The sequence below is a fragment of the Anopheles coluzzii genome, chromosome X (genome assembly GCF_943734685.1).
Source record: "Anopheles coluzzii chromosome X, AcolN3, whole genome shotgun sequence".
Lineage (NCBI taxonomy): Eukaryota > Metazoa > Arthropoda > Insecta > Diptera > Culicidae > Anopheles > Anopheles coluzzii.
Genome location: NC_064669.1, coordinates 19,245,296 through 19,272,419, shown reverse-complemented (window position 1 = coordinate 19,272,419; position 27,124 = coordinate 19,245,296). Strand labels below are relative to the sequence as shown.

The window sequence follows — 27,124 nt, the reverse complement described above, 5'->3', positions numbered from 1 at the left end:
CTCAAAAAAGTATCTCCAAAGCATACGAAACAGTGATGTATACACACCTGTCTGCACGCACAAAAAAGAATAAAAAATCATGCGTCCGCAACGAACCGTGTGTGTTATTTGCAGGAGCGTCCAGTTTATGACGCTGCTGTCCCAAGCGGCCGTTTGCAATGGTAAATATTCTCCACATCGCACGGTATGAAGCACAAAGATGACCACTCTCGGCTGGCAGCGTCAGCAGTTACACTAGTGGATATAAAAAAAAACACACTCAATAGCACTACGTTCACCTTTGCAGACGCGAGCAAAACTAACCGCTCGCTCAAGGGCACGAGGTTATTTGGAAGGCTGTTGTTGTTTTTTGATTGCGTGTGGGTCTATGACACACAAGTACTCATTTTTTCCTTGTTTAATGCATGTTTCTGGACGTGGTTGTACTACCTTGCCACAGGCATCTCACAACGATAGAAGGGTCTGCTAGTGTGTGTAATCGAAATCGTCACTGGTACGGTTCACAGGTGTGATGAAGATTTAAAGAGATTGCTAGCGCTCTTTTACAAGGCCAGAAAAATCGTTAAAGCGCCCTCTATAAACAAGTAATTCTTGGGCGCCAAAAAAAACCCGCACGCTGTCTGAGTTTGTGTTTTATTCAGGGAGGTTGGGGGTGTGGTACAACTACACGTTTGTAACCGACGGCTTTAATGTACAAATTAAACGTTTCTCTCCACACGACTAGAGCCCCATAAAGTAAAGGCAAATTGATTTCGTCATGCGAATGTGTTTTGTCTTATCAAACTGCGACTGACGTTACCGTACACGCTATCCCAACGGAGATCGTAACAAATCGCTAAATTTGAGAGAATTTGAAATTGCTTACCGGTTTGTGTGAATCGTCTGTGTCTGTTGTTGTTACGACCTCGCCCGGACAACCCCTAACTTAACAGCAGCTCGGGTGAGAGGAACGGTGGCAGGGAGAGAATTTGTACTTGCCGTGCGCATAGAAGCGCTGCCGGACGGTTGTTGTCGATTGTCGATGTACCGATTTTTTACCATTACCATGCATTTATACTTCCAAGTGTTTAGCTGACCGAGAGAGGTTTCAGTTAACTTTTTTTTTATACCGCTTCCGTTACACCCTTGCGATTTGTAGAAGGAGAAACAGAGAGAGAGAAAGAGAAGGAAAGAGAGAAAGAGGAAGAGAGAGAGAGATAGAGAGACAACGATACGCGCTAATCCAACTGCTCGTAGTAACTCCACGCGCACACGCGATAGGTTTGACGGGTAATTAATGCTAAGGTGTAGTTGAGTTCAGGCCGAATTTGCTTCGCGACATTGCTCCACTCTGCGACTGTACGGCCATCGTCAGACTCGTCCCCCACCCCTCCAGCCGGGGTCACACAGAAGACGGGGCCGTCAAACGTTAGCTTCCAGGGTACGGTGCGACACCGCACCATCCCATTAGTGTAGTGAGCGAGCAGGCCTACGGCAGCAGCAGCAACAGCGTTCAAGTCTGCCGTGGAGATGTCGGCGCTTAGCAAGTACTTCGATCAGGCGCTCACGGGTGCTACCTGCCGGGAGATACTGCATCCGGGCGTCGACTGTGGCCAGTTCGCGTGGCGTAACCTGCTCGGTACGGTCCGGTCGAACGTACACTTCTTCCTGCCGATCTCGGTGCTCCGGCTGCTGTTGCTCATCTACCATCGACGGGCCGCTTCGCTAGCGAGCGTCGAGCAGACGACGCGTGAGTTCGCCGCCATGATGCTGAACGCGCTGTGCGTCGCCAACTGCTGGACCGGTGCGTTCTGTCTGATGATGCGCACGACGGGCCGGATCCATGACAACTTCTCCGTCTCGCTGGCACCGCTGCTCGGGTCCTGTGCCATGTTTCTGATGCCCGCATACGTGCAGACGACCCACGCGAAGGCCATCTTCGTGGCGGTAAGTGGGTAGGCCGTTTAGGGGTTTCGCGCGAGCCTACTGTGTCATTCCGCTCTAAATTTGTCCCACCTCACGACGCACAGAATCTCGAGTGCTGGATCAAGTCGCGCGAAAGCAAAGTGATCGAGTGGATGCGCGAGTCTCGGGTCATGGGGACGGTCTGCTTTATGCTGCTCAGTGCTGGCATTGCACGGTACGCACGCAAAACGCGCCACCGGACGGAGTTTTGGTTCATCCAGCCAATTAGACGGAACCACAGCGACGCGACGGCCGAGCAGAAGCTTAACGGGGACGAACATCCGTGCCGACGGGTTTGCTTCCATCAGGAGCCTACCTGCGCACGTTACGTACTGAGCGGCATGCGCACGTACTTCACCTTTGGCGCGATTCTAGAGCTGGCAAGACGGCTGATAGTGACGGTAGGCCAGTGGCAGCAGACTCCAGCGGAAAGGATACGCTCGCTACTTCGTCTGCGCTACCGGTTGATACTGTTCTTGACGCTGTACAACGGAACTTTTCGGGTAAGTGTTGATTAAGGAGAGGCTCTCGCGGAAGTTCTCGCTCACATTAAACCGCCAAAACGGTTCAAGGGCAACTAATGGATGACCCACTCACGTAAAGTGAGTTGTGCACTGCTCTATTGCGCAAGTCCCTCTTGATGGCAGCTAAGTTTATTGCATTTTGATTTGCTTTTTTTGTTTTTGCACAGCTGGTATCGTGTCTGCTGGCAAGGCACCGACAGCAGGTGAAGGAGTATGATAGCACCGTGGCCGGTTTCGCCAGTGGCTGCTGGTACGGCGTGTATCCGAGTTACAACATCTTCAACCTAGCTGTCTGTGCACTTACGCAGGTAAGCATTGCATGAAGTCCTCAGAGCTTATGCTCTCTCTGGGAATCGTTCTAAGAAACGGTCTTGTTTTCTTCCTCCCAGACACACTGGAACTTTTTGGCGGAGAAGTACGCCAAGGTTGCGCTGGTACAACGACTTGATCGTATCTCCTTTTCCTCGCTCGTGTGGATCGCCTCCATGTGCTACGTTACGTACTCCCGTGCCTATTACCCATGGGCCATGTCCAAATTCGCCCACAAGTTTATCGACATATGCTCGAATTATGCGTGAGTGTGCCGGCTTAGAATCTTTGAAGTTTGCTTCATGGACTTTTGTTGACCTTTCAATTTGCTTGCTCTCGTCTATTCTAGCTCTCGAACTGCATCAGAAAACTTTGCTGCCCGATATCTTGCCCCACATTGAGTCGCCGACGACGCATTGGTTCCTACCATGTTCTTATCCCCATCTCCCTATTCTCAACTGTTCTACGTAGTTTTCTATATAAGTGTTAATATTACATCAATGGTTTAAAGCTAGCTGTGCTAAGGAAGGGAAGGTTTTACTATTCGTTGTTATGAAGCCTCCGTAATGCGAGTGATATTGTTTGCTAAGGTGTTGTACAGCTAATTACCTGATTTCAACCAAAGAAACGTTAGAACCGTGCTGAGTTCGAGCATACTAGTGTCATCTGTGTGTCGAGTTCGGTACCAATGCGCCAACAGAGGGCCACTGTTGCTGCCACCGCTACGATCGTGTGACGGAAACCGGCCTGTCCCAAGCATTGCGCGGCTCCATGTCAATGACCTTTCGTTCGACGGTGTGCATAATTTGCAAGCACCATCGCCCGGCTGAACGAAGCAAACAAACGCCACATTTAGACGTACCAAGTCGATGGTGTAGGACGTGGCGTAGTGCAGAACAATGTCCGAGCTGAGCAAGTGCTTCTACCGAGTGACGGCGGGCCGCTCCTGTCGCGATCTGTGCCATCCCGAGTACGCGACCTGCTGGCAGTCGTTCGTCGGCATCACGAAAACGCTCCTGCCCGGTAGCTACAAGCTGTACCTCACGCTGCTGGTGGTAAGTGGAGCCGTGAAGGCAGCACCATCGCCAATCAAAACAGTACACTACAATCAAAGCATCCTTTCACACTCAAACACGCAGATACCGCCGCTGGTTAAGGGAGGCGGCTACACGGCAGAGTATTGGTTCAATCATATCCTGGGCTACGCGTCAATTTCGTTCAAAACGTACATCCAGGCCATCAGTGGGTTGACGCTGCAGTGCTTACTCTAGTAGGATCGCTTCCTTTTTCTTTGCCTCCGTGTCTATATGCCAACGCTTTATTCATTCCCACTGACGATCACCTCCTGCTCTCCCAAATAGTAAACTGTTCGGCCGGCTGCACTACTACTGTCTGATGGGCGTGCCGGGTTTGGTAAGTGCTGCCCTCGTGCCCAAGCTGCCGCACGTCCATCTGCGCCTGCAGGGCATCACCTACTTCAACATGATGCTGGAGGTTATGATCAAGAAGAGCAGGCTCCGGTGCCTGCAGCTACTACGCCAGTCGAAACATTGGGCAACGATTTGCTTCATGCTATTCAGTGCCAAGATTATGGACGTGCTGCGGGCGAAAACCGTCAACCAGTTCTGGATCATGTACCCGGCAACGGCTCCGGAAGATGGCAAACCGACTCCCGCACCCTGTCTGCACGGGGCATCGTGCCAAGCATATATTTTGGATGTGAGTGTGGTGCCTCCATGAACACGTTTGATGTGTCTACGGGTAATGGCTTCCTCTATCTCTCTCTGCAGGGCGTTTGGAAGTACGCACTCGTAGGCTTTACCATCGAAGCTGCCCGTGGGTTTGTCTCGAAAGCCTCCCTGATTTACGGAGAGCCTGCCCGATTTGCCCGCGAGCTCCGGCAAGCCATCGGCCCAGCGCTGCCCCTCTTTCTGGCAGCCTACGTCGGAAGCTTCCGCAGCATCAGCTGCTGGTTGGCCCATTCCACCGGCCGGGAGCGTCCCGGACATGCTTGGCTCGCCGGCCTGCTCAGCGGCGCCGCCTACCTGCTCTACCCAAAGTATCAGATCTTTACGCTTGGATTTACCAAATTTCTTGAGGTCAGCTCGCGCTTGCCATCTCCGCCCACATCCACACTTACTGTCGCCTCTTGCCTCTTGCAGATGTCCTGGGAGCATCACCTCAATACGGTCGCGGTGAAGCCGCGCTGGATGGAGCTGCTCCAGCGCCTCCCCGTCCTCCGGCTGGTGCACATGTGCTCGATCGGCTACATGTACCACGCCCTGGTCTTCCACTCCCATCTGTCGCCACCGTTCAACTCGAAGTGCGTCAACTACTGCTCCGACTTCCGGGTCGAGCGGATCAAGCGCCGGCTCGTCTCCTGGATGCTCGAACATTCGTGGAGCGCCTGCTGATGTTCTGGGGCCGCTGGGGCCCGAATTTTCACACACACACTCACATACACAAACACACCTGGTGCCAATAAACCCGCGCTATCGCACCTTAGTGTTGGTGTCGCTCTCTTTTTTGATTCTGTTGTTCTTCGGACCTGTGTGTGAGTGTATGTGTGTTATGCGCACGGTTCTAAGCTGTCCCAAAAGGCACCCGAAACGCACGGTCGGCCGTTCAGTGAACGGTATGGTGTCGTCTAGTAAGCTGGTGTTCGATCGTGTTGCGGCCGGCCGGACCTGCCGCGACCTTTGGCATCCACAGTTCGCCAGCTGCCGCCGGTACAATGTGCACTTCTGGCGGACGATAATGCCGGGCAGCTTCAAGCTGTACGTGCCGCTGCTGGTGGTACGCTCTGCTTCTAGTTGTTGGTAGTCGTCGCTGTCCGTGCTGTTCTGATCCGTTTGTTTCTTTCGCATCCCAACCGTGCCTCAAGCTACCGCCGCTAGTGAAGCTGAACGACGTTACCGCCCGGTATCTGCTCGAGCACACGCTCCAGTATGTGTACATTTCGCTCTGCACCTACGTACAGGCCGCCCTGTCCCTTTCCGCCCAATGTGCGCTACAGTGAGTGTGGTTAGACTTGCGCGACTGGCTAGGAAGGGAAAGCGTGTACTCAATGTGAGTCTCTCTCGCTCTCTCTCTCTCTTTCTTTCTCGCCTTTCTACCCAATGCAGCAATCTGCTCGGCAGGCTCAACTACTGGTGCGTCATGTTCTGGCCATGTCTGCTGGGCGTCGCGATCGGTCCACCCCTGCCCAAGCCGCTGCTCCGCCTGCAAGCGATCACCTTCTTTAACATGGTAAAGCCCGTTTGGTCTTTGGATTTGCCGCTGCCACCTCTCTTCATGGTTTTCTCTCCATCTCGCACCCCTCTTCCGCCCTTTCTTGCAGAGTTTGGAAGCTGCGGTGCGGAAGAGTACCGCCCCCGCCATCGAGTACGCGCGCCGCTCGAAGCCGCTCGGCACGCTTACCTTCATGGCGTTCAGTGCGCTCATACTGGCCTGTCTGCGCAGCGGGCGCGTGAAGCAGTTCTGGCTCGTCAACCCCAACCAGGAGGCTCCCTCAAACTCCACCCAAGCGGGATCGGCCGGCTGCAGCCATGCGGGCCGCTGCGGCCAGCACCTTATCGACGGCGTGCTAAAGTACGGCATGGTGGGCTTCATCCTGGAGGCGGGCCGTGCCGTACTGCGCCAGTGGAGCCTGCTCGCGACCCGCCCGATGGCCCTGTTCGGGGCCGAATTCCGTGCCGCCTGCAACCTGAAGCTTGGACTGTTTCTGGCCTGCTACGTCGGCATCTTCCGGTCGGTGTGCTGTTTGTGCGCGCGCCGGTACGGCCGAGAGCGGGTGGTGCATGCGGCGATGGCCGGATTTCTGGCCGGCATTCCCTACTGGCTCTATCCCACCTACCAGATCTACACGCTCGGGCTGACGAAAGCGATCGAGATGGGGTGGGAGTACTGCGGAACAAAGGCAGCGGATGGGGACGACAACGACGACGACGACGGATGCTTCACGGCTCGGCTGCTCCGACGGGCGCACCGGCTGCCCATGCTGCGCCTGGTGCAGATGTTTTCATTCGGCTATTTGGGGCACGTGTACGCCTTCTATCCGCGCGTATCGCCCGTCTTCCACCAGAAAGCGATGGACGTATGCTCCACCGACCTCACGCTCAACATGAAACGGCGCATTGCCGCGTGGTTTGCCGAGGTATTGTAACAACTGCTTTTTCTTTCGTGTAATGCTATGTATCAAATGCTCTTTGTGCCTTTGTTAGGAAGTGCGGTGAAGGAAATATTTAACACTTTTTCTATCTAATATTCGCATCCAACGTAAATTTGAATTTCAACCTCGATAAAGTAACGCTAACGCATAACGCTGCGTAACGCTATCCGCTCACAAAAGCTCTGAAACGGGGAAGCTCGCGGAAAAAGGAAGCTTTGGTCCGCGCGGGCTTTCGCAGTCGACAGCGCCACCTGCGAGCAAAAGCGGTAAGCTTCCTCGCTCGAGTCAGTTTGACAGGTTTGTTGTCAAAGGCCGAACAAATCAAAACAAAACAGTCACACACGCTACAAACACCGCTGCAGATCGGTTTTGGTGCACGGGGGAAGCAAAATGTCGTTTATTTTACGCCCGCGACGTTTCCTCGGCCCGGACACGTTCGCGCTCGTCCGGGCGGGCCTGTGCGCGGTTCGAGCCGGCCCGGTACGGCCGGCCATTGTACCCCATCAACAACAGCTGCACTGCTGGACGCCTCTCAACCGACCGACGGTGCCGCTGCTGCTACCAACCGCGTTACACAACCAGCACCATCAACCGGCGCGCGCAAAGTCGGGCAAACGGTCCGGCAAACAGCAGCCGGCGGCCTCCTACGATCTGGACGAGGAGGCAGAGGACGAGCTGGCCGGCAGGGAGGACGAGTACGAGGAGCTGCTCGGGGACAAGCACACGCGCACGGTGCGCGTCACCGTCAACTCGATGCGGGCGGATCTGCTGCTCAAGGCCGGGCTCGGCATCGCCCGGAACAAAGTGGAAGCCCTCTTCTACGACAGCAAGATACGGGTGAACGGGAAGCGGCTGCTGAAGAAGAGCGCCCAGCTCGAGGTGGACGACGAGATCGATGTGGTGCGCGGTCCGAGCCCCGCCAACCCGGACCATCTGGTCGTGTCGCGGGTGGAGATAGTGGCGGTGACGCCCCGCACCGAGAACCTGTCCGTGACGCTGCGGCGCCACAAGTCGCTGGTGATCGAAAACTACAAAGAGCACGGATCGTACGGCGAGGGACAGGACAGATAGGGCGCGACGGTGGTGTAGTTAGAGTAGGCATGCGAGCGAATCGGTCCCTCAAGGACTTCAGACGGACAACAGGTAGGGATTAGCTGAACCAGAAGAGGCGAAAAGAAGCGCTTGTGAGTAACGGAACGCGAATATACATATGTATTGATAGGTTAAACGAAAGGTTTGCATCGATAAACAATTTTTACATTGGGTAGATATTATTTTTCTTTCTTTTTTTTCGGAAAACACCAAACTAGTTGTAATATGTTTGATGACTGTTACGGTCGCCATGTGGTATGTTTTGAGATAGTCACGGTATGTTCGATTTTGGGACGGTTGCCATGTAGTAACTTTGAACTCGCGTTGGTCAGGGTGGCCTTCGTCATCGTTTGCCGAATTAAGTAGAACTGAGGTGGATACTGTTTCGAAGCGGACGTTCGACACTTGATCGTCCAGGCGATCATAGAAACCTTTAGGAGGTTTCCCTTACTGGAAACGTTGGAGTTTAGAGGCCTTACCTTGGGTAGGGGGACATAACTAAACTCTTTACATGAGAAGTCGATAGATGTTGGATGGGCATAGTCCTATCCTGACAGTCCGAACGAATCTGACTTGCCATGATCGGAGTTGGTTTTATTTATACTCAAATGAAGTTAAGGGTTTCTCACATTTGGTTCCGTGTTGTATGTTGGTTATTGTTTTCACTAAGCTAGTTCCGTTTGTCTTTTGTTGACAAGAACGATGGTTTTGGGTTTAATGCTTCTACTGTTCCTGCTTTGGGTTATAAAGCATAAACTGTTCCTGCTTATGTTCTACGTTTCGGCTGGTTCTGTTAAGTGTGTGTTGTTTTTATATGAACGGTGTGGCCTGAGCTCTTCCGGATGTGTATGGTATGATCTGATTTACTGAATGTGTTACAATGGTGTGGCTTGGCTTTCCAAAGTTTGTTACTATGTGTCTATGGCTGATAGTGTGTATTACAATATGTTATGTATAGCAGATATGCTACATAGTGTTGGGTTTCATGAAACTTTCGTTGAGATTCATTCATATGAATCTTCAGTGACGAGTGATTCGAATCTCGTGTCGAATCTTCAAAGATTCACAAATGTTCAAAGATTCATTAATCTGCAAGTATTCACGTATCACGAAAGATACATGAACCCCGGGGAAAACCCGGGAAAAACCGGGAAATTCTCCAAAAACAAACGGGAAATTATCACTAACTTTTGCTATCAATGTTTACCATCGTACTAAGTGCATTTTCAATTAATGGGATGTTTCGTATATTGTTCCCAACTTAGCACAGGCCAGCAACATCACACCGATGTTTAAGAGTAACAATTTCCGTTTCTCACATTTGGTACGCAATATATGTACTATACTACTCATTCGCACTGGTGCAATACTTACGTTCATGATATCGGTTCTTGCACATTTCGGGTATGGTGTGCCTATTCGTTCTACCTTCCACTCGTCTTTTGTTTTTCATCTCTCGTGAAGTTGCGGTCGTGTCGAATTTAACGGTGGATTTAGTGGGCGATCCCAATTTTTTAAAATAGCTGATAATTGTTGTCCCTTTTAGCAATTTTAAGGATGTACATTGGCATTTTGCATTTTGGTTTCGGGTCTCTACCTTCATTCCGCACGGGTGACTGTGTTCCCACTATCGCTTCTACAGTTCGATCGTTGCTCCTTTGTTTTATTATCACATAAAGTACACTTCCCGTAAAACATATTCAAGAAAGTGTCCCAAAATTAAGAAACCCACTGAAATGTCCTGTATCTATTCGTGAGATGCATCATCAGCGTCGTGCGAGTAACAGCATAATGCATGGCTACTGTTTAACAGGAAATCCGTTCTTCGCAGATTTCTATGCTTTCTCCAGTGGCTGGTTGGTCCATGATTTCCGGTTACCCTTTTTTAAGGTTGTGTGATGATATCTGTTAATCAACAATTGATAGCAGATGAAAAATATCTTTGCCACGGGGTAAAGTCTTTACACGTTAGTGTCATGATGCTAAAGCACCAAAAAGCAATATTTGTAAAGCTTTGCTTTACTATTCGTTGTTTCATCAGTTGTTAGCTCATATAAAACTTCAGAAAATGCAGAGAAGAATGCATATTTAAATAGCTTAAGATCCATAATAGCCAAATTAGATCCACAAACAAGAGCATGATTGAAAATTTGTTTGTACAAATTTGATAGAAATCATGTCAAAAATGGTTCTTAAATGTGTTTTCACACCTCCAGATTGGAAATTATATTGTTGAATAATTCACTAATAACTTTTATCCAGTTTTTATGACCTTTCCCGTAATGACCGCCGTAAAGTGTCCACCTTTCCCGTAATGACATAATAATTTGGAATTTAAGTATCGATAAAACCGACAGACAGAAGCATAGTGAAAAAGAAAAATCAAAAAAAAATCGGAAAACCCCGGGAAAAAACCGTAAATTTAAAATCCTGATTTGAGTCGCCACCCTGCATGGATCTCCAAGGATTCATGGATCTCTAAATATTCCTGAATCTCCAAGGATTATTGAATCTCGAACTATACACGAATCTCCAAAGATTCTGATATCTAAAATGATTCATAAATCCATTAAAGCTCATATATCTCCAGGGATTTATGAATATTTTTGAATGAAAATGTATGATTTTCAAAATATTGAATTTTATAAATCCCACCTACAACATGCCCGTCCTGTGTTCAAGCCACGCATGGACCGTCTCCTCGTAGCAAAACAAACTATCCGGCTGCGTGGAATTGCCTAGACGTCTCGAAAGCCTTATAGACTGGCCTGACCCCGTAGGTTGTTACGCCAAGAAGAAGAATAATAAAAGGCTCAAGCTGTACGAATTCATTGAATCTTGCGAGATCTAAATCATATTCATGAATCTTTCGAGATCTGATTCATATTTACCCAACACTACACCAAACGTGCCTGCGTTTCAGTTGATTGTAACGTCCGCGAATGTTGATAGGTTGCGTTGTTTTGCTTTTAGTTCGTTTTATTTGATCGGGTTGACATGAACCGGTCCAGAGGCTAGTAATACTATAAAGCGAGCGAGACACCCTTTTATAGTCGCCGGGCACGGTCTATAAAACGGTCAATTGCCGGAAATGATTGCACGACCGTGCAAGCTTCCCCTTATCTTGTTTTGCGCCTCCGGTTACGGTGTGTCCTCGCTATCTTTTCCCCCCGCTTAGGCTGCCCCGTCCCCGCAGAAATTGACCCAATCGGCCGGAAAGACGCACTGCTGCAAGCCGTAGTGGAAGAACGTGCCGGCGGCGCACGGTCTCATCTGCGCCTCCCAGAATCCGTTCGGTTGCGGTACGCACTGCCAGAAGTAGGACGGGCTGGCATGCGGATACAGGACCGGGTCTTCCCGCTCGCACAGCGGTCGCTGGCAAAGTGTCCACCCCGGCACGGTGGTGCTGGTCGGTGGCGGCTGCGTTACGATTTGCGTCGTGGTGGTGATCATTTCCGTCGTCGTTGGCTCGCCACCGGTCGGCCCGGGTGTCAGCTCACCCTCGAACGTACATTCCGCCTCCCAGCGGAACACGGTTATGCATGCCTGATGCCGCATGCTAAACAGGGTCCCGTACGGACAGTGCTGCAGCACGGGCGCAATCCCACCGGTCGCCTGCGGAATGCACTGCAGAAAGGAGGGCGGTTCCTCGGTCGGCCACAGCCGGCCCAGATCGGCCTCGGTCGCGCAGCTCACCTCCGGGCACGGTTCCAGCGGTCCCGGGTTGACCGTGCCCCCGCACGGTACCTCCCAATCGAGCGGGGCGGTGCAGCGCTGACGGGCGAAATGGAACAGCCGTCGTCCGGAGCACGGGTGGCGTACCAACTCCCACGGTGTGCCGGTCGGCTCGCAGCGCAGGAAAAAGTTCGGATCCTCGAACGGCCACACCGTGGCACGGTCCAGCTCGGTCAGGCAGCTCGGCACCACACAGTCGACCGGATAGAGCCGGCCGGCAGCGTCATCGTCTGCGACGGGTTCGCCTACACTAACCTCCGCCACAAGCGGAACGCACAGCAGCACACAAAGTAGCAACTTGCTCATGATGGATGGGCTCTTACTTTCACCTCTTCAACGGAACTATAACGAATGGATCGCGGATTGGAAAACACGCCGGAGAAATAAGACTCGCCGAGGCAGGCCTATCGGTGCGATATCGACCGCGGCTATCAGCCAAGACCTAGAGAAGAAAAAAAAACGAGCAGCATGACCATGAAAGCGTACCGCACGCTCTAATCTTGCCCGATTGCGTATTGATTAATTGCACCCTCCGGGGGAGAGCAGACACAGGACCTCCTCTGATGTGACCTATCTTTATAGATGCGACTGCGGTCAGTGTCTCTGTATGTAATAGGCCACCTCGTAACCTTTCTTTCGCATGCGACCGCTTCTTGACAAGAAGGGTCAACAGATTGTCTAGGAAATGAACAAGTCGCAGATAATTAAGAACAAGCAGTTTTTCTACAATATCTCTGGGAGAGTAGAGGCCTCAGACGACGACATCAACGTTATCAATGTGAGATAGATATATCGGAAATTGCAACTATGATCACCCCCTACTATCCCCAGGCATGGGCAACCTGTGCTTCGTTCCATACGACCTGCGGAACGATTTTGGAATTTTCTTTACTAACGGAACTAAAAATGCTTTGCTGACATGCAATTAGTGTCTATTCTGATCAATCGAACGATTAATCAAACGATCAAAACTTTTGAACACAAACAGCGAATAGACAACATTATTTACAGTGTATAAAGAACGAATATTACTTAAGATACATTTCATAATTACATGAATTGCAATAGAATAACAGAAAATGGAATATAGAGTACCTGGATACACCAGGATACAGCAAAGCATATCTTATATATTTTATAATTCAAATGAAAACATCAATCGAACAATTTGGATATCGTGATATCCAGAGCAAAGGCTCTCATGACTCACAGTTCCAAATTATATGGGAAAATAATAATTTAATAGTGCTGACAAATTCTTTAAGTTGCTGAAATATTTGTAGAAAAAGCAACTAAATGTATCAAAATGGAAATTACTGAAATGAAAATGTAGAATTTTTTTTTCTAACGGATGCTTACCGAAAATTAAATAAGCAGATCGGTACCATCTGAGTATTTAAGTAAGGAGTACCAATCGCCAAAGAAGCATTTGTACCACTAAGTTACTTTGAATAGGTTGCAGGATTTCTGTTATAAAAAAAACTACTAAGAAGTAATGTAGTTTCCAAGATAACAAGTAGGCTCAAGTCAGTTTTTGCCGGGTGAATGATATGGGTATTCATGATATAGCTATAATGGGACACTGGGACAAAGTAGATTTGAATTCAAGTCGGACATGTTGTTAAAATGTCCTAGTAAACGAAATCTTTAGCGAAAGACTTTTGCGCTCATATAAACATACATGTATAGCGTCCCCATCAGAGGCAAATTTATCCATCTCGGGGCCCTAAGCGGGGGATCGAAATGGAGCGCCTAGTTTCCTGAAAGCCCCAAATATACCGCATTTTTTATGAATATCTTTTTACGAATACCAAATACAAAATCCTGAATTCGTCAGGGATTAATTTTCTTCTGTCGTTTGTACTAGTGATGGGTTCTGCGGATCGCACCCACGGTTCCGCTCCGGTTCCGGCAAGTATGATTCCGTTTCCGATTCCAGAGAGGAAGGAATCTCTAGTTCCACCGGAATCGTCTGGAATCGTCTGGAATCGTCCGGAATCGTCGTAATCGTCCGGAATCGTCTGAACAGTCGGAATCGGCCAGAATCGGCTGGAATCGCCCGGAATCGTCCGGAATCGTCCCGAATCGTCCGGAATCGTCCGGAATCAACCGGAATCATCCGAAATCGACCGGAATCGACCGGAATCGTTCCGAATCGTCCGGAATCGTCCGGAATCGACCGGAAACATCCGAAATCGACCGGAATCGACCGGAATCGTCCGGAATCGTGCGAAATCGTAGTCAATCGATAGTAGTGAATAGTAGAGCCGATTCCGACTGTTCTGACGATTCCAGACGATTCAAGTTCACGTTCCGGCCGCGCATATGTCAATGCTGTCTGTTGTACATTTAAGCCAGGAATGTCGCGCACTGAGTTCCTCAATATCGTTCGACATGCACGCTAGCTTCTTGTGTTACTGTTTGTATCTATTTGTATTAGGTTATGCACTGAATTCCGGAATTCCGACTATTCCGACGATTCCAGACGATTCCGGTTAATTACGACGATTCCGGACAATTCCGGGCGATTCCGGTCGATTCCGGTCGATTCCAGACGGTTCCGGACGGTTCCAACGACTCCACACGATTCCGACGATTCCGACGATTCCAGACGATTCCGGACGATTCCGGGCGGTTCCAGCTTGTCGGATTGAACCTAACCTTCGGAACTGGGTCCGAAATTTGTTGGAATCGTCCGGATCCAGTTCCGCTTTTTTGTGCATTTTGCCCAACTCTAGTTTATACATTATTTTAATGGTACCTATAGTCTTCGTGCAATCAGGCTTACATATTTAGCATATTTTTAGGTTGTCCATCATCGTTATTTCCGGTAGGGCAAATTTATCAAAACTATACTTAAATACTAACCAGTGTTTGGTGTAAAAAAACATTCTCAATAGAAGTTTTTTTTAATAAATACGCATTTGGTCGTTTTACTAAGCTATTAGTATTTTGTATAGAAATGAATTGTATGGAAATGGAAATGATAAACTGTCGTTGTTAAAACTCCAGCCTTTCCAAATTGCAGTACTGATCTAGTTGTTCTACCTTGATTCAGTTGCCCTGATTTTAACCAATTTTATCACTGTAACAACCTGACAATTGGTCTTTTTATTCTTCTTTATGGCTCAACAACCGTTGTCGGTCAAGGCCTGCCTGTACGCACGTGTGGGGTTGGCTTTCAGTGATTTTTTGGATTACCCCCCATAGCAGGATAGTCAGTCCTACGTGGCATGTTGTTAAGTCGTGCGAGTTGACGACTGTACCATGAGACCGGCAAATTGACAATTGGTCTAGTACATCTAAAAGGCATATTTGAAAAGCCTTTGGAAAAAACAGAATTTAACTCATTTGTGTTTTTGTATTTTAGATCAAAGTTTGCAATTCAGCTCGTTCTTAAATATCTGCGAATATCTGTTTCATAGATACATACAAATTGCCTGAAAACCAAGTGTTCGACAATCATTATACTGTACTTGCGTATTTGTAGACTTTTCGTCCTTGCAATCGAGAACATAGACAAAGTTCTTTAGAAATTTAAATTAAACTTCCCAGAGGCTTCTACATACTTGCTCGTCATGAGAGGTAATATGGAAAAGTGCGAAAGTATGTCAAGTTTGTCTAGGCTTTCAAAAATTATCTCCAAAGTTCGTAACAACTTTTGATTGCTATAAACATTATCAACACATTCCACACACTTACTTGTAAGAATGTATTACTTTGAGAAAATTTTAGTTTTCCGTTCACATCTGCATTAATAACAAAAAAAACAATCGCTTATAAAAGTGAACTAACATGTGGAGGTTTAGCTCGGGGCCCAGTTTAAGCCGCCCCCCCGCGGCCGCTCAGTCCGCTAATAGGAATCATTTATCACTACATCGTGTAATAATTGACATGTGTCCCAAAACCGCTTTGTTATAAATGAAGCCCGCACAAAGTTCATCATCCCTGGTCTAGAACAATAGTCTTAAATCTTTTCGCATGCTTTCGCTCTTTTAATTTTATTAAAATACTATCTTCGCTTGCCTTCTTCTGGGGCTGCAAACTCAAGAGGATCTTCAACAGTCGAAAAGGTGTTTTAATACGGTGGAACCGCTCATAACGGGCAAATCTAAATGGTCAACAAATAATAAGCACCATCTCGCATAACGAGCACTATCATTTGTGTTCCTGGTGCGTTTTTTGGTGCCTATGTGAAATCAATGATCACGTTCGGTAAATATTGAGCATTTCTTTGCGCAGCTGCGATACTAATCATTCGTTTTATATAAAAAAAAATTGCCTAGCGGAAACGTCTCGTAAAACTGTTGAAAGCAAGAGGATACTCATTAAACAGAGAGTCTACTATTAAAAAAATATTTGAATACCTTATTTGCGCTGAAGAATTTTTACCCGATGGTGATGGAATTGAAGAATTTTAAATGGTGATGAAACTAGTTTACTTAAACTGAAGATGAAGGTGAAGTCTTGTTGGAAATGTTTAACAGTGGAACACACCTACACAAATTAATCTAAAACGTGTTTTCTAAAGTAAAAGACTAAAACAATCGACCACATTTTCAATAAAATAGTTCATTAATAGTCACAAAGAAATAGTGAACTTCTAGTGAATCTTCTATACAGAAGATTCGATCTAAAAATCGTGAAACCCAGCTGTTACGAAATCTGCAATTTGAGATCTGCGCCAGATTTACAAATCCGCGCGAATACGAATGAAACTTAAAGATATATTGAACATTGATAGTAGTGATAATGAAAAAAGCATACTCATCTATATGCAAACATGGAAGCAGAGATAGGATGAAACCGTATGATTACGAAGGGGTACAGCATGTGGACCGAATGAGGAAGAACGATGACACCAGCTTTTTTCGATTGCGGCGTTTCTTTAAAGCGATTTAATCAGCGACTGTTGTTGTTCTATTTTATGTTGATATATTTTAGAAAGGATTTGGCTCTAATAGAGTTATTTCGCTTCCTTAAGATGATTAGGGCAAGTCTTTTGTAGTCCAAGTTACTCCCTTTATAATAGTTCACTTCTTCAGCCCCAATTCTTAGAAATATAGAATAAAAAAACATGGTTTTAATTTTATGCGCGGTTAGAAAATTCGAAGCAAATAGAAATAAGGCATGTAAAGCTTTTGCATCATGTTGGTCCAGTACGTTTCGATACGATGCAGCTGAGTGATATTGAACCAGTTTGCGGACTAGGGTGTCATATCGAAATACCGCCGAAATTCGAAAAAAAATCGCATTGAATTTTGGCGTCATTGGTTGCCGCTGTGAAGCCAGGTTGTATCTGCTGACTCATGGGATACTATTAACGAAAGGACAATTATCGTTTCGTTAGTGCAGGTCAACTTAAACCCATAAAAATCGACAATGTTTGTCCATTTTTGAAAATGCAAACGTTAGTATTGCTCGTTCTTCTATTACTCTCTTATATTAAAGTCTAAATTACCTGTGATTGTTGGGATTTTGGACAGTTTAAATTTTTGCTGCAAGTAGTTTGATTCTTACCGCTGTATCGCACACAAGCCTTCGATGATCAATCCATAGCGGCTATTTGTTTCAATCTACAACATTCTTTTCAACCCATACTAGCATAGATACCATAGCCATTCTCGCACAATTAGGAAACGAATCGCTTATCACCACCCACAACTTTGTAAGTGTACTAGCTTCGAACACTGGCTATGCAGAAGTATCATTTTAAAACGCGATTGTACGCTTCCCATCGATTTGTTTACGAGTTGTTTCTTTGCAATTTCCTTTTTTGTGTTACTTCTGTTCTTTCTGTTACTGCTTGTTGTTAATATTTTACAATTTTGCGTTTGAAGAATATAAAACTCTAAATTTCAATAATCCTATAGAAATCTAATTACACTCAATGTAAATTTTGGAATTTCAAACCAATACCCCACCCTCAAACAAGACTATCCTCCCAGGCTGAAAACCGCTGGTCTAGAATCTTGAACAACACTCATCGACGTGTCCTTGTCAGCGATGTAATCATTTCTATAAAACATCATACACACCGAACCAGCTGGATTAGAATGAACAGTGCATCTTGATTATCCTTTATTTGATCCTAGCTGTTTCCATCATCTTCATATCTTGTCTACTATACACACACACACACGCGCACAAACCCATCTATCGCACACACAGGCTTTTCTTACAAGCTAAAATGGTGTCTGTTTCTCTGCTTGCTGCCCTTTCTTCGTTTTGTTTTGTTTTTTTTTTTACTCTCAATCACAGTAGCTCACAGCAATTGCGCAAACAGGACCCATATCGGGGATGATGAGGAGATGTCCTTAGGATGTCCTTAAAGGGTTGTAAACTACGCTGAAATCATCATATCTCTTCAACTGCAGTCTCTCCTATAAGATGCGTTGCGTTAAGGTTACTGGCCGCTTGTGTTTTGTGTATCTCCGTTATCGCATCACCTTCAGTATTGCTCGAAAGGGATGGTGATGGAGGTCGTTGCTGCCAAACCCTGGCATCTTGCAAGTTGTTTTTTTTTTGGTTTCAAAAGGAACATTTTACACAGGTGTACAAAACAACAACAAAAATCGGTTAAGCCGTTATCAGTAGTACGACGACACAATAACAACGCATCATTTGTTGGTTAGGTTGTTCGTTATCTTGGGTGCCACGGTCGGGTCGGGTTCCTTATATCAACATATCATCATCGCTATCCGACATCACGTTCGAAGGGTTCAGCAGCAGGCTAGAAGTTTCGCTGTTGTCCACCTGCAAAAGAACAAGACACCGCTTTACACTACCTGCCTTAATGTCTGTTAAAAGTACACTACTTACGCGCGAGTACATCGTGCTGGGGAAATCGTTCTTAATGAGCCCGCGACACAGCAGCACCGAGTGGAGTTGATGGCATCGATCCGGATGGCGGCGCACAAGGTATAACGTGCCAGCGCTCAGAGTACTGATCACGGTCAGACAGATCATGATAATGCCTGCAGCGAGGGTGAAGAAGATAGGACATTAAAGTCGTACCACATAAGAACACAGAAGGAGGGGGTCATGCATCATCCAGCACCTACCAAATGCTCCCAGGCCTTCCGCGTCTGGCTGGACATGTGTGCCGATCGGTTCGGGTGTGGTGGATCCGGTCACTCCGGGTACGGTCGTCGGACTGCCAGTAGGATCGGTTGGAACTGCTGATGGGGTTGGCGTAACGTCACCGCTCGCTGAGGCATTGCGCCCAACGAAGGTGCAAACCTTTGGAGATGATTTCGTGATGATTTCAAAACAGGCCGTAGACTGTGGAAAGAGAAACAAAAAAGTATTGGAAAATTTCATATCATGTCAACAGCATGAGAGATGTTACTATATCGTAGAATTCATTCAGTTTTCATGCCTCCCACAGTACTCTCACAGCGCGTAATGCCATAGGTGTCCCGGGTGTCTAATGGAAAGTTTCGGTCACCAGCAACTCTGCGGAAATTGGTGAACCCGGTAAACAATGTCCACTACTTAAGTTAATTGTGTCGCGCCCAGCCATTGTAAGTGCTTTCTCTGCTCTGCGCGCAGCATCGATATCGGGACAGTGGGTCCGATTGTATCTTGTCTGCCTTGCGAGCGAACCCGCTAGCGATAACATGAGTGTCCCGCACCATGCCATGGCACCGCAACGGAAAAGGGTATAAAACACCCCTACACGCCGAACGGTCTCACGACATTCTATTCTAGTTTGCAACATGAAAGGTAAGTGTCACTGCCGTCAGCCCGCTCTGGCGATCCAGTGCGCAGTGTGAACCTTCCACAATTGACGACGCGTTTGTCCGTGTGTGTGGCTGTGTGTATATGTGTCTGTGTGTGAAGAACCGTTTGTAACTAATGACGTTATCTCCACCGATCAGTGCTGGCGTTGATGCTCTGTCTGCTGGTGGGTGCCACGGTGGCATCCCGTTGCGTGCGGGACAACAGCAACGGCGAGCCAGGCTGCAAAACGAAGGAAGAGATCGACCAGGGCTTCTGGCGCCACAACTACGACCCGACCCGCTACTGGGAGTGTACCCGGCTGAACGAGCGGGCGGTCCTGCGCTCCTGCCAGGATCAGGCCTTCCATCCGTCCCAGCTCGAGTGCGTCGACTGGGACGACTGGGAGTGGGAGCCGGTGTGCGCACCGCTGACCCGGCCGGATCCATAGGCCGGCAGGACTCGGACGCTATGCCGCAAGATGCTTCGGGATTGGAAATAAAGCGAGCTCAAAAACTGCATGCAAACTGTGCAACACACAACGATCAAACCGTATCTATTTCTGACACCTCAACCATCTTCACGCCTCTATCACACATCTTTCGCTACACCTTGCCCAATACCACGCAACTCAACGCATCCCGAGCGCATTCTGTTCTGGCCTCAGTACTGCTTATTCTGTCACACGTCCGGGAATGCACTCTCTGTCGCTCTCCGCTCCGTTCCGTCCAAAAATCCGACCTCAGCAGGACGACCAGTTCCTGGTACCAACGCACGTCTGGCGGGAGAACTGGAACAGCGTCCCGGGGGCGCAGGGTTTCAGCTCCACCATCCAGTAGCCGGTCGGTGCCGGTCGGCACCGGATGTACTGGGTGGCGTCCGGTGAGGCCCACAGTGTGTTGAGGTCCTTCGCCGTGATGCAGGACGGCGGCGGACAGTTGACGTTCATCGGTCGCACCGTCCAGCGGGGGCTGGCACTCCCACCATCCCACTGCGGCGGTATGCCGCGCCCGTCCACGCTTAGTCCAGCGAGCAGCAGCAGCACCAGCAGCACCAGCTTGGTCCACGAACGGCGTCCGTTCATTGCGTTGCGGCGTGTGCAGTAGTAGCGGTTCCCTTTCCTACCATCGACCGGCTGGTCGACCGGGGCACGGGCGCAGGTGCTTTTATAGCTTTCCCGCCTGCCCCACGCCGGCCCAGACAATTGGCTTGTACCGACTTGACAGCTTACGAGCGGTGCCGTCGTCCACAAGACATCACGCACCGTGTCAAACGTCACTCTTTCTCGCTCTCCCTCGGACTCGCTGGGGATTGGTGATCGAAACGTGGGAAACGAAACGGACCGGTACAGACAATTGGAACAGACTGTCTGCTCGCTGATCGGTTGGCTTTGGAGAGAGGCTAGTCAATTTGAATGATTGTTTCCAGTGATCTATTGGATCTACTACTTCAACATATTTCAAGTACCGTAATTTAGCATGTATAACAACTCTCATGATGAATTATGATGAATACTTAAAAAACGTTATTTTTTATTTGTTAATTTTACAAAATTGAAAAATTTGCTTTTTTCAATATTACCTATTTGATTGAGATCATTTTTTTCCTTTTTGTGCTAGTAGTACAAACGCATAGAAACCCATTTACCTTCCTTTCTCTTCGGTTTTTTTTTTTCAATATTTCCCGAGTAAGTTCAATTTTGGAGTTTTTAAGGCTTAACTCGTTCCATTTAATGAATTTGAATCACTAATTTCATTAATTAATTAATTGAATCTAATCATTCATTGGATCTCAGTAACTCAATTACTCATGCATTTCCTTGGCAAACAATATTTGCTTTTTCCAGTATTGTCTTTGGGGCTACCCATGCACGAGTCTATCTTTGTAGAATCGAATGTAAAGTCTCGAGTGTAATCGAACTATTATTAGCGGAATTTGGGGCAAAAGTGCCACCATGCATTTTTTCCATAAAAAATTTAGTTCCATAAACCAATGGAGTATACTGATGGCTTCGTTCCAATGACTAGGTATACTGTGCCGAACATAGATTAATCAATTTTTCTCATTGTTTTAAAATGTTGTTTTATAGAGCATCAAAATTGAGCAGAAAATTATAGTTTTTCAACCATACCAAATAAGCTCTCAAAAACATAGGAAAAAGGAACCGGGAAATTATTTATACCATCGTAAACCTGAGTAAACCTGAGTGTTTTTTGTGGGGTTAGTTCAAAACAAGACCAAAGCCAGGACCGCAAAACGGTTGTAGCGCCGGATAAGTAAGTAAGTAAGTTCAAAACAAATATTTTTTTGTCACTAAAAAAATCAATTTCAAAAACCGTTAAAACTTTTGGGGCAAAAAGCCACCTCTATTTGAGGCAAGTGTGCCACTATCAAGAACTGCGTAGAAACGATGTCCAGTAATCTAGAACGATTTGAGAAATAGCCAAAAGTTCGTTACCGGCAGTTTTACATCTAAGAGCCGCACCATTTTGAACCAAATGTATTGATGCCTCATTAAATAAAAATAGTTTGAGGATTTAGTGAGTTTTCCAGGACTTTCTGCTGCTAAATGGCATCCAAGATGGCCAAACCGATTTTACTTCCTTGACCTTGATCTCGTTCCTACACAGTCCTTGGCCACTATATTTCATGGGCACGGAGCTGTCAAAAATGTAGGAACACATACACTAGTGCCACACACGTTCCTTCTGCTTCTGTTTGACGTAACGTCCTACGCAGACATGCCGGCCTATACAGGCTTTCGAGACTTAATTCATTACCACGCAGCCAGATAGTCAATCCTTGCTACGGGGGGACGGTCTATCCTAGGCTTGAACCCACGACGGGCATGTTATTGAGTCGCGCGAATTGACGACTGTACCACGGGTGCGCTACACACGTAAATACTTGCCCAACTTATCCAAGAAATTCGATTATTTTACCCATGTGACACTCATGCCCCATATCCCAATAATTCACGATTTTTTTCGACCACATGTGACATGCTTAAGGTGGCACACTTGCCCCAAATTTCGCTAACCGTGTATGACGACTCCCTTGATCTGATTTTGATAATTTTCGACCAAAAAGGGCTACACGCTAAAATGCGGTACAAGTACAGACAACGGGAAAGGCTCAAGAAATGTGCCCAAACTCACCACGTTGCATATCTTTAGGCGCTACATCTTCTCTCGCACCGCAAAGGAGCAAACGCTCATGCTTCCCATCTTCTCCCGCCGGACATCTTATCGGCGGATCTCATAAACCCCATCCCAATCAAAGCATTTTTACAACCGCAAACCCCAAAACAGCCCCAAAAATAGCACCCACAAGCAGTAATGCTGTATTTTTGAAGGTACAGCGGAAGCGGTACATCTTATCAATCGGTATATTGCCGAGGCAGGGCTGTGTACGTTATCGGACACATTCTATCGTACTGCTTTGCGCTATCTTTTGTAGCTGACACCGAGCTTGGGGCAGCAAATTTGCAGAGGTGAACGATTAGAAGTGGCCCGGCCGATGCAGCACAGTTGGACTGCAGAGGAGTTGGACACTCCCCTCGCGCCTCCCCCCTGCCTCCTCTATTGATAGGCAAGCGCAGCTACCGTGGAATGTTCGTGTGGTGCGTCCGCGTGTAAACTAGCACGTGCGTATTCGCACAAATCACCGTATCGCGGCGTTTCGTATTGTGGAGTTGCTGTGGAGGACGCAGTTGACGGACGTACGCGCTATCTCATGATGAGGGGGGGGGAATGACAGTAACCACACCGGCGTCACACCAACCGATGATGATGATTGACCTCTAAATTACACCGCCCCACCATACCTTCCTCACACACTGCAGGAGCAGGGAGGTTGGGAATATGATTGATTGCCTTGCGTCTGACAAGACAGACAAATCCACCCGCAAACAAAAATGAACACGCCGGATTGATACTGTCTCGATGTCACATTGTTATTTTTCGTTTTATTTCAAACGTTCAATACATTCGATTTCATGACATGGCACGCTGATGTCGATCTGCTTCCGATCAGTGTAGCGGTGCCCCGTGCCCTTTGCGCAGGTGCGCGTGCCTGCTGCTGCAACGGGCGCCCCGGTGGTTGTTGGGACGCTTTGCCGACGGTGCATTGCGATCATTGCGTGGCTAGTGGCTATATCTCGGGTGGCGAAGCAGCACTACGCTGCACACTACTTTGCTACGGTACGCTAAACGACTATTGCTACCAACTACTACTCCTACTACTGTGCTCTACCGCATACTGCAGCCTACGCGCTAGCCAAGGTTGGGCGGCGTTAGAATAGGTCCAACGAGGCCCGGCGTTGTGGCCGTACCCTGCGTTGCCGGTGGCACCTTGGGCCCGTTTGGCACGGCCGTCCCGTTGTAGTACGGACAGACGCTCAGGCGGCACTCCGCCTCGGGCACACAGTCCTGGCGCCACACGTGGAACGCCTTGCCGTCCGCGCACGTGTACATGCGGGCGGTGAACGTCTGCTCCGCGCCCTGCGGCTCGCACACGTACAGCAGCTTCCGGTCGGCGGCGGGCCAGATGAAGCCGCGCTCCTGCACCGTCTCGCACCGCGGCTGATCGCACACGATCGGCAGGGGAAGCGTTTCCGGTGCCGGCAGCGGCTCGACCAGCAGTCCGCAAACGTCGGCCGGCAGCGCGTCGGTGCTGCAGCATTGCAGGAAGAAGTTGAACTGAGTGCCGGCCGCGCACGACTGGCCGATCGGTTCGTACAGCCCGGCGCCCTGCTCGACGCACCGGTAGTACGTCTGCGGGCTGGCGGACGGCCAGAGGGTGGTGCGCTCGAGGGGTGTGCTGCACCGCGGCATGTCGCACTCGATCGGGATCAGCGGGCTCGGATCGAGGGCGTCCGTCAGACAGACGGCAGCCTCCGGGGGCGGCGTCGTCGGCGCGGGTGGCGGCGGATAGAACGGGCAGACGGCGATTTCCGAGGGCGGCCCGCAGCACTGCGCGAAGAAGTTGAAGGTCTGGCCGGGCGGGCATACGTTAGTGCGCACCAGATACTCGCCCGTCGCCTCCTGCAGCTCGCAGGACAGATAAGAGGTCGCGTCGTTCATCGGCCACAGAGTCGCGCGGTCCCGCTCCGTGCCGCACCGGGCCACGTCACAGATGACGGGAAAGACGGGCGTCGGGTCGTAGCTCTCCAGGCACGTGTCCGGATCGGGCTGCACCGTGGACGGCGGCACCATCGGCGGATAGATCGGGCACACGCTGTCGTCGTACTCGCTGGCCGGCACGCAGCGCTGCTCGAACGTCTGGAACAGCAGCCCGTCGGCACACTGCTGCAGCGTGGCCTGTATCCAGCCGCCCCCATTGTCCACGCACCGGTAGTACTCGTTCGGCGTCGCGGCGGGCCACAGGAAGGAGCGCTCCTGTTCCGTCTCGCAGCGCGGCGCGCCGCAAATGATCGGCACCGGCACGCCCGGCGGATCGGCCGGCGGGGGACAGGTCGGGCAGCAGTCGGTGCAGGGCGGCGGCGGCAGCGTCGGGAACATCGGACAGATGTCGATCCAGTCGAGCGGTATCACGCACTCCTGCCGCTGGAAGTCGAAGAAGAAGAAGTTCTCGCAGCGCGTCGGCATCGGCACGTACTGGAACAGCCGCTCGACCCACACACAGCGATAGTACATGTCCGCGACCGTGCTCGGCCAGAGGATGCTGCGCTCCTGCGGCGTGGTGCACCGGGGCGACCCGCAGATGACGGGCAGTGGCACGGGCGGCGGGACGGCCGTCGGGGCCGGAGCCAGGGTCGTCGGCTGCGGGGTCGTCACCGGGGACGCCGGACAGACGTTAATCCAGTCGGCCGGATCGACGCAGCCCTGGGTGACGAAGTTGAAGTACTGGCCGGCCGGGCAGATGTCCTGGAACGGGATCCAGACGGCCTGCAGCAGGAAGATGCAGCGGTAGTAAAACTGGGGCCCATCGTTCGACGGCAGCAGCAAGGTTTCGTCCTGCAGCACGGCACAGTTCGGTACGAGACAGTCGATGGCCGTGGGCGGACCGCCGGAATCGACCGTGGTCGTGATCGGTGGCGCAACGGTGGTCGTCGTCACTGGCGGTTCATTCGTTACGGGAGGTGGTCCGGTCGGCGGAGTGTTCGTGGGCGGAGTGTTCGTGGGCGGGGATGCGTTCGGATCGCACGGGTCGGCCCAGTCCCATGGGTGCACGCACACCTGATGGAAGAAGCTGAACAGTGTGCCCGGCGCGCAAGGCATCTCCTGCGGCGACCAGCCGCTCATCAGTGGCCGACACTGGTAGAACTTGTCAGCCATCGGGTGCACCCAGAGCGTGTTGATCTCCTGCAGGGTGACGCACCGCGGACCACTGCACGGATCCAGCGGCACTAGGACGCCATCGTCCGTACCGATGTCAATAGTCACTGTTGTCACTTGAGGTGTCGTTAGCTCGGGCGTGGTAACAACGGGAGTCGTTATTTCGGGGGTAGTAACTACGGGAGTCGTTATTTCGGGCGTAGTAACTACTGGTGTCGTAATCTCCGGCGTAGTAACTACTGGTGTCGTAATCTCCGGCGTAGTAACGACAGGAGTTGTTATTTCCGGCGTAGTAACTACTGGTGTCGTAATCTCCGGCGTAGTAACTACTGGTGTCGTAATCTCCGGCGTAGTAACTACAGGAGTCGTTATTTCAGGCGTAGTTACTACAGGAGTTGTAATGCCGGGCGTCGGAATACCATCGTCCTCCGTACCATCGCAAGCCTCCCACAGCTCTGGAATGACGCACACCTGGTGCCGGAAGTGGAACCAAGTGCCGGGCGCGCACGGCATCAGCTGCAGCCGCCAGCTACCATCCGGCACTGGGCGGCACTGCAGGAAAAAGGCCGGATCCGGATAGCCCCACAGCGTCTCGATCAGCTCCTGGGAGGCACAGCTCGGCTCCGGGCACAGCTCATTCCCGTCAGCCAACTGCTGGGTGGGGTACACTCGGCGGCACGCCACACCGTCTTCCGGCAGTTCGTCACTCTGCTCACACAGCTGGCTGGTCGCATCGAACCAGGCCCCGGCCGCGGGACAGGTGCGGAGCTGTGCGTACCACACGCCTCCGTCCGCCAGACACTCCCAGTACTGATTGATGCTAGCGCTTGCCGGCCACCGCGGACGGGCGTCCCGATCGTCCGAGCTCCAGCAGCGCGGTTGACAGAGGTTAACATAGGCTGGTTGATGTTCGCCGGCACAGCACCCGATCACTAGCAGCAGAACAGCGCCACTGCACAACAGTGTACTCCAACGATCGCCTCCGCTCGAGGCCATACCCCAGACAGTAGGTAGGATGCTTTGTTTGTATGTGTTTGTTTTCTTTTCACAGACTGTCTCCACACTGACACAGACACTGGGCAACGCTGAGCGTGGTTCGGCTGTTTGACTATTCAGACCCTGGACAGACACCGCACCTTGAACTCCTTAACACTACCACACCTCAACAGTGGACGAAGACGTCGCGCTTGCACGTTCGATTCCAGGCACACAGATGCCGACAGCTCTCCTCCAATATAACAAAACCCTAGCCGAACATACGGCGACGCGAATGTCAAGTGCTCGCCAAATCGTGCGGGTATCTTTCTTTTATAGGGCGAACTTCCGAT

The 27,124-nt window shown here is 49.8% G+C and overlaps 7 protein-coding genes across 8 annotated transcripts in view; 5 read left to right on the top strand and 2 right to left on the bottom strand.

Moving 5' to 3' along the window:
• The first annotated feature begins 995 nt into the window (after positions 1-995).
• Positions 996-3,366, top strand: LOC120955531 (uncharacterized). Its single transcript, XM_040376489.2, has 5 exons — positions 996-1,926; positions 2,010-2,447; positions 2,636-2,776; positions 2,858-3,042; positions 3,127-3,366. Exons 1-5 carry the CDS (start codon positions 1,510-1,512, stop codon positions 3,176-3,178), a joined length of 1,233 nt encoding a protein of 410 aa, XP_040232423.1. The 5' UTR covers positions 996-1,509; the 3' UTR covers positions 3,179-3,366.
• Positions 3,367-3,475: 109 nt separating this feature from the next.
• On the top strand, positions 3,476-5,220 carry LOC120955520 (uncharacterized). The gene is made up of 5 exons (XM_040376475.2): positions 3,476-3,832; positions 3,917-4,047; positions 4,139-4,496; positions 4,568-4,876; positions 4,940-5,220. The coding sequence occupies exons 1-5, from the start codon at positions 3,677-3,679 to the stop codon at positions 5,189-5,191; spliced, it is 1,206 nt and encodes a 401-aa protein (XP_040232409.1). The 5' UTR covers positions 3,476-3,676; the 3' UTR covers positions 5,192-5,220.
• A 119-nt stretch (positions 5,221-5,339) lies between these two features.
• LOC120955513 (transmembrane protein 135-like) lies at positions 5,340-7,088 on the top strand. The gene is made up of 4 exons (XM_040376454.2): positions 5,340-5,573; positions 5,662-5,792; positions 5,903-6,026; positions 6,118-7,088. The coding sequence occupies exons 1-4, from the start codon at positions 5,340-5,342 to the stop codon at positions 6,940-6,942; spliced, it is 1,314 nt and encodes a 437-aa protein (XP_040232388.2). The 3' UTR covers positions 6,943-7,088.
• A 151-nt stretch (positions 7,089-7,239) lies between these two features.
• LOC120955536 (mitochondrial transcription rescue factor 1) lies at positions 7,240-8,215 on the top strand. Its single transcript, XM_040376502.2, has one exon. It carries the CDS (start codon positions 7,339-7,341, stop codon positions 8,017-8,019), a length of 681 nt encoding a protein of 226 aa, XP_040232436.1. The 5' UTR covers positions 7,240-7,338; the 3' UTR covers positions 8,020-8,215.
• Positions 8,216-17,826: 9,611 nt separating this feature from the next.
• LOC120951517 (cation-independent mannose-6-phosphate receptor) overlaps positions 17,827-27,124 on the bottom strand; it is a 98,497-nt gene continuing 89,199 nt past the window's right edge. Inside the window, exons 4-6 of the mRNA XM_040370289.2 lie at positions 18,840-19,059; positions 18,598-18,752; positions 17,827-18,531 (exon numbers count right to left, since the gene is read on the bottom strand). Coding sequence (XP_040226223.1) covers positions 18,451-18,531; positions 18,598-18,752; positions 18,840-19,059 — 456 coding nt within the window. The 3' untranslated portion in view covers positions 17,827-18,450. The remainder of the gene's footprint in view (positions 18,532-18,597; positions 18,753-18,839; positions 19,060-27,124) is intronic.
• Positions 19,401-20,039, top strand: LOC120951577 (uncharacterized). 2 transcript variants are annotated; one of them, XM_040370365.1, is made up of 2 exons: positions 19,401-19,503; positions 19,659-20,039. In XM_040370365.1, the coding sequence occupies exons 1-2, from the start codon at positions 19,497-19,499 to the stop codon at positions 19,946-19,948; spliced, it is 297 nt and encodes a 98-aa protein (XP_040226299.1). In that variant the 5' UTR covers positions 19,401-19,496; the 3' UTR covers positions 19,949-20,039. The 2 variants fall into 2 exon arrangements, with proteins under 2 accessions (XP_040226299.1, XP_049463877.1); XM_049607920.1 differs by lacking the exon at positions 19,401-19,503 and adding an exon at positions 19,510-19,594.
• On the bottom strand, positions 23,428-27,097 carry LOC120951506 (uncharacterized). The gene has a single exon (XM_040370278.2). The coding sequence runs from the start codon at positions 26,790-26,792 to the stop codon at positions 23,772-23,774; it is 3,021 nt and encodes a 1,006-aa protein (XP_040226212.2). The 5' UTR covers positions 26,793-27,097; the 3' UTR covers positions 23,428-23,771.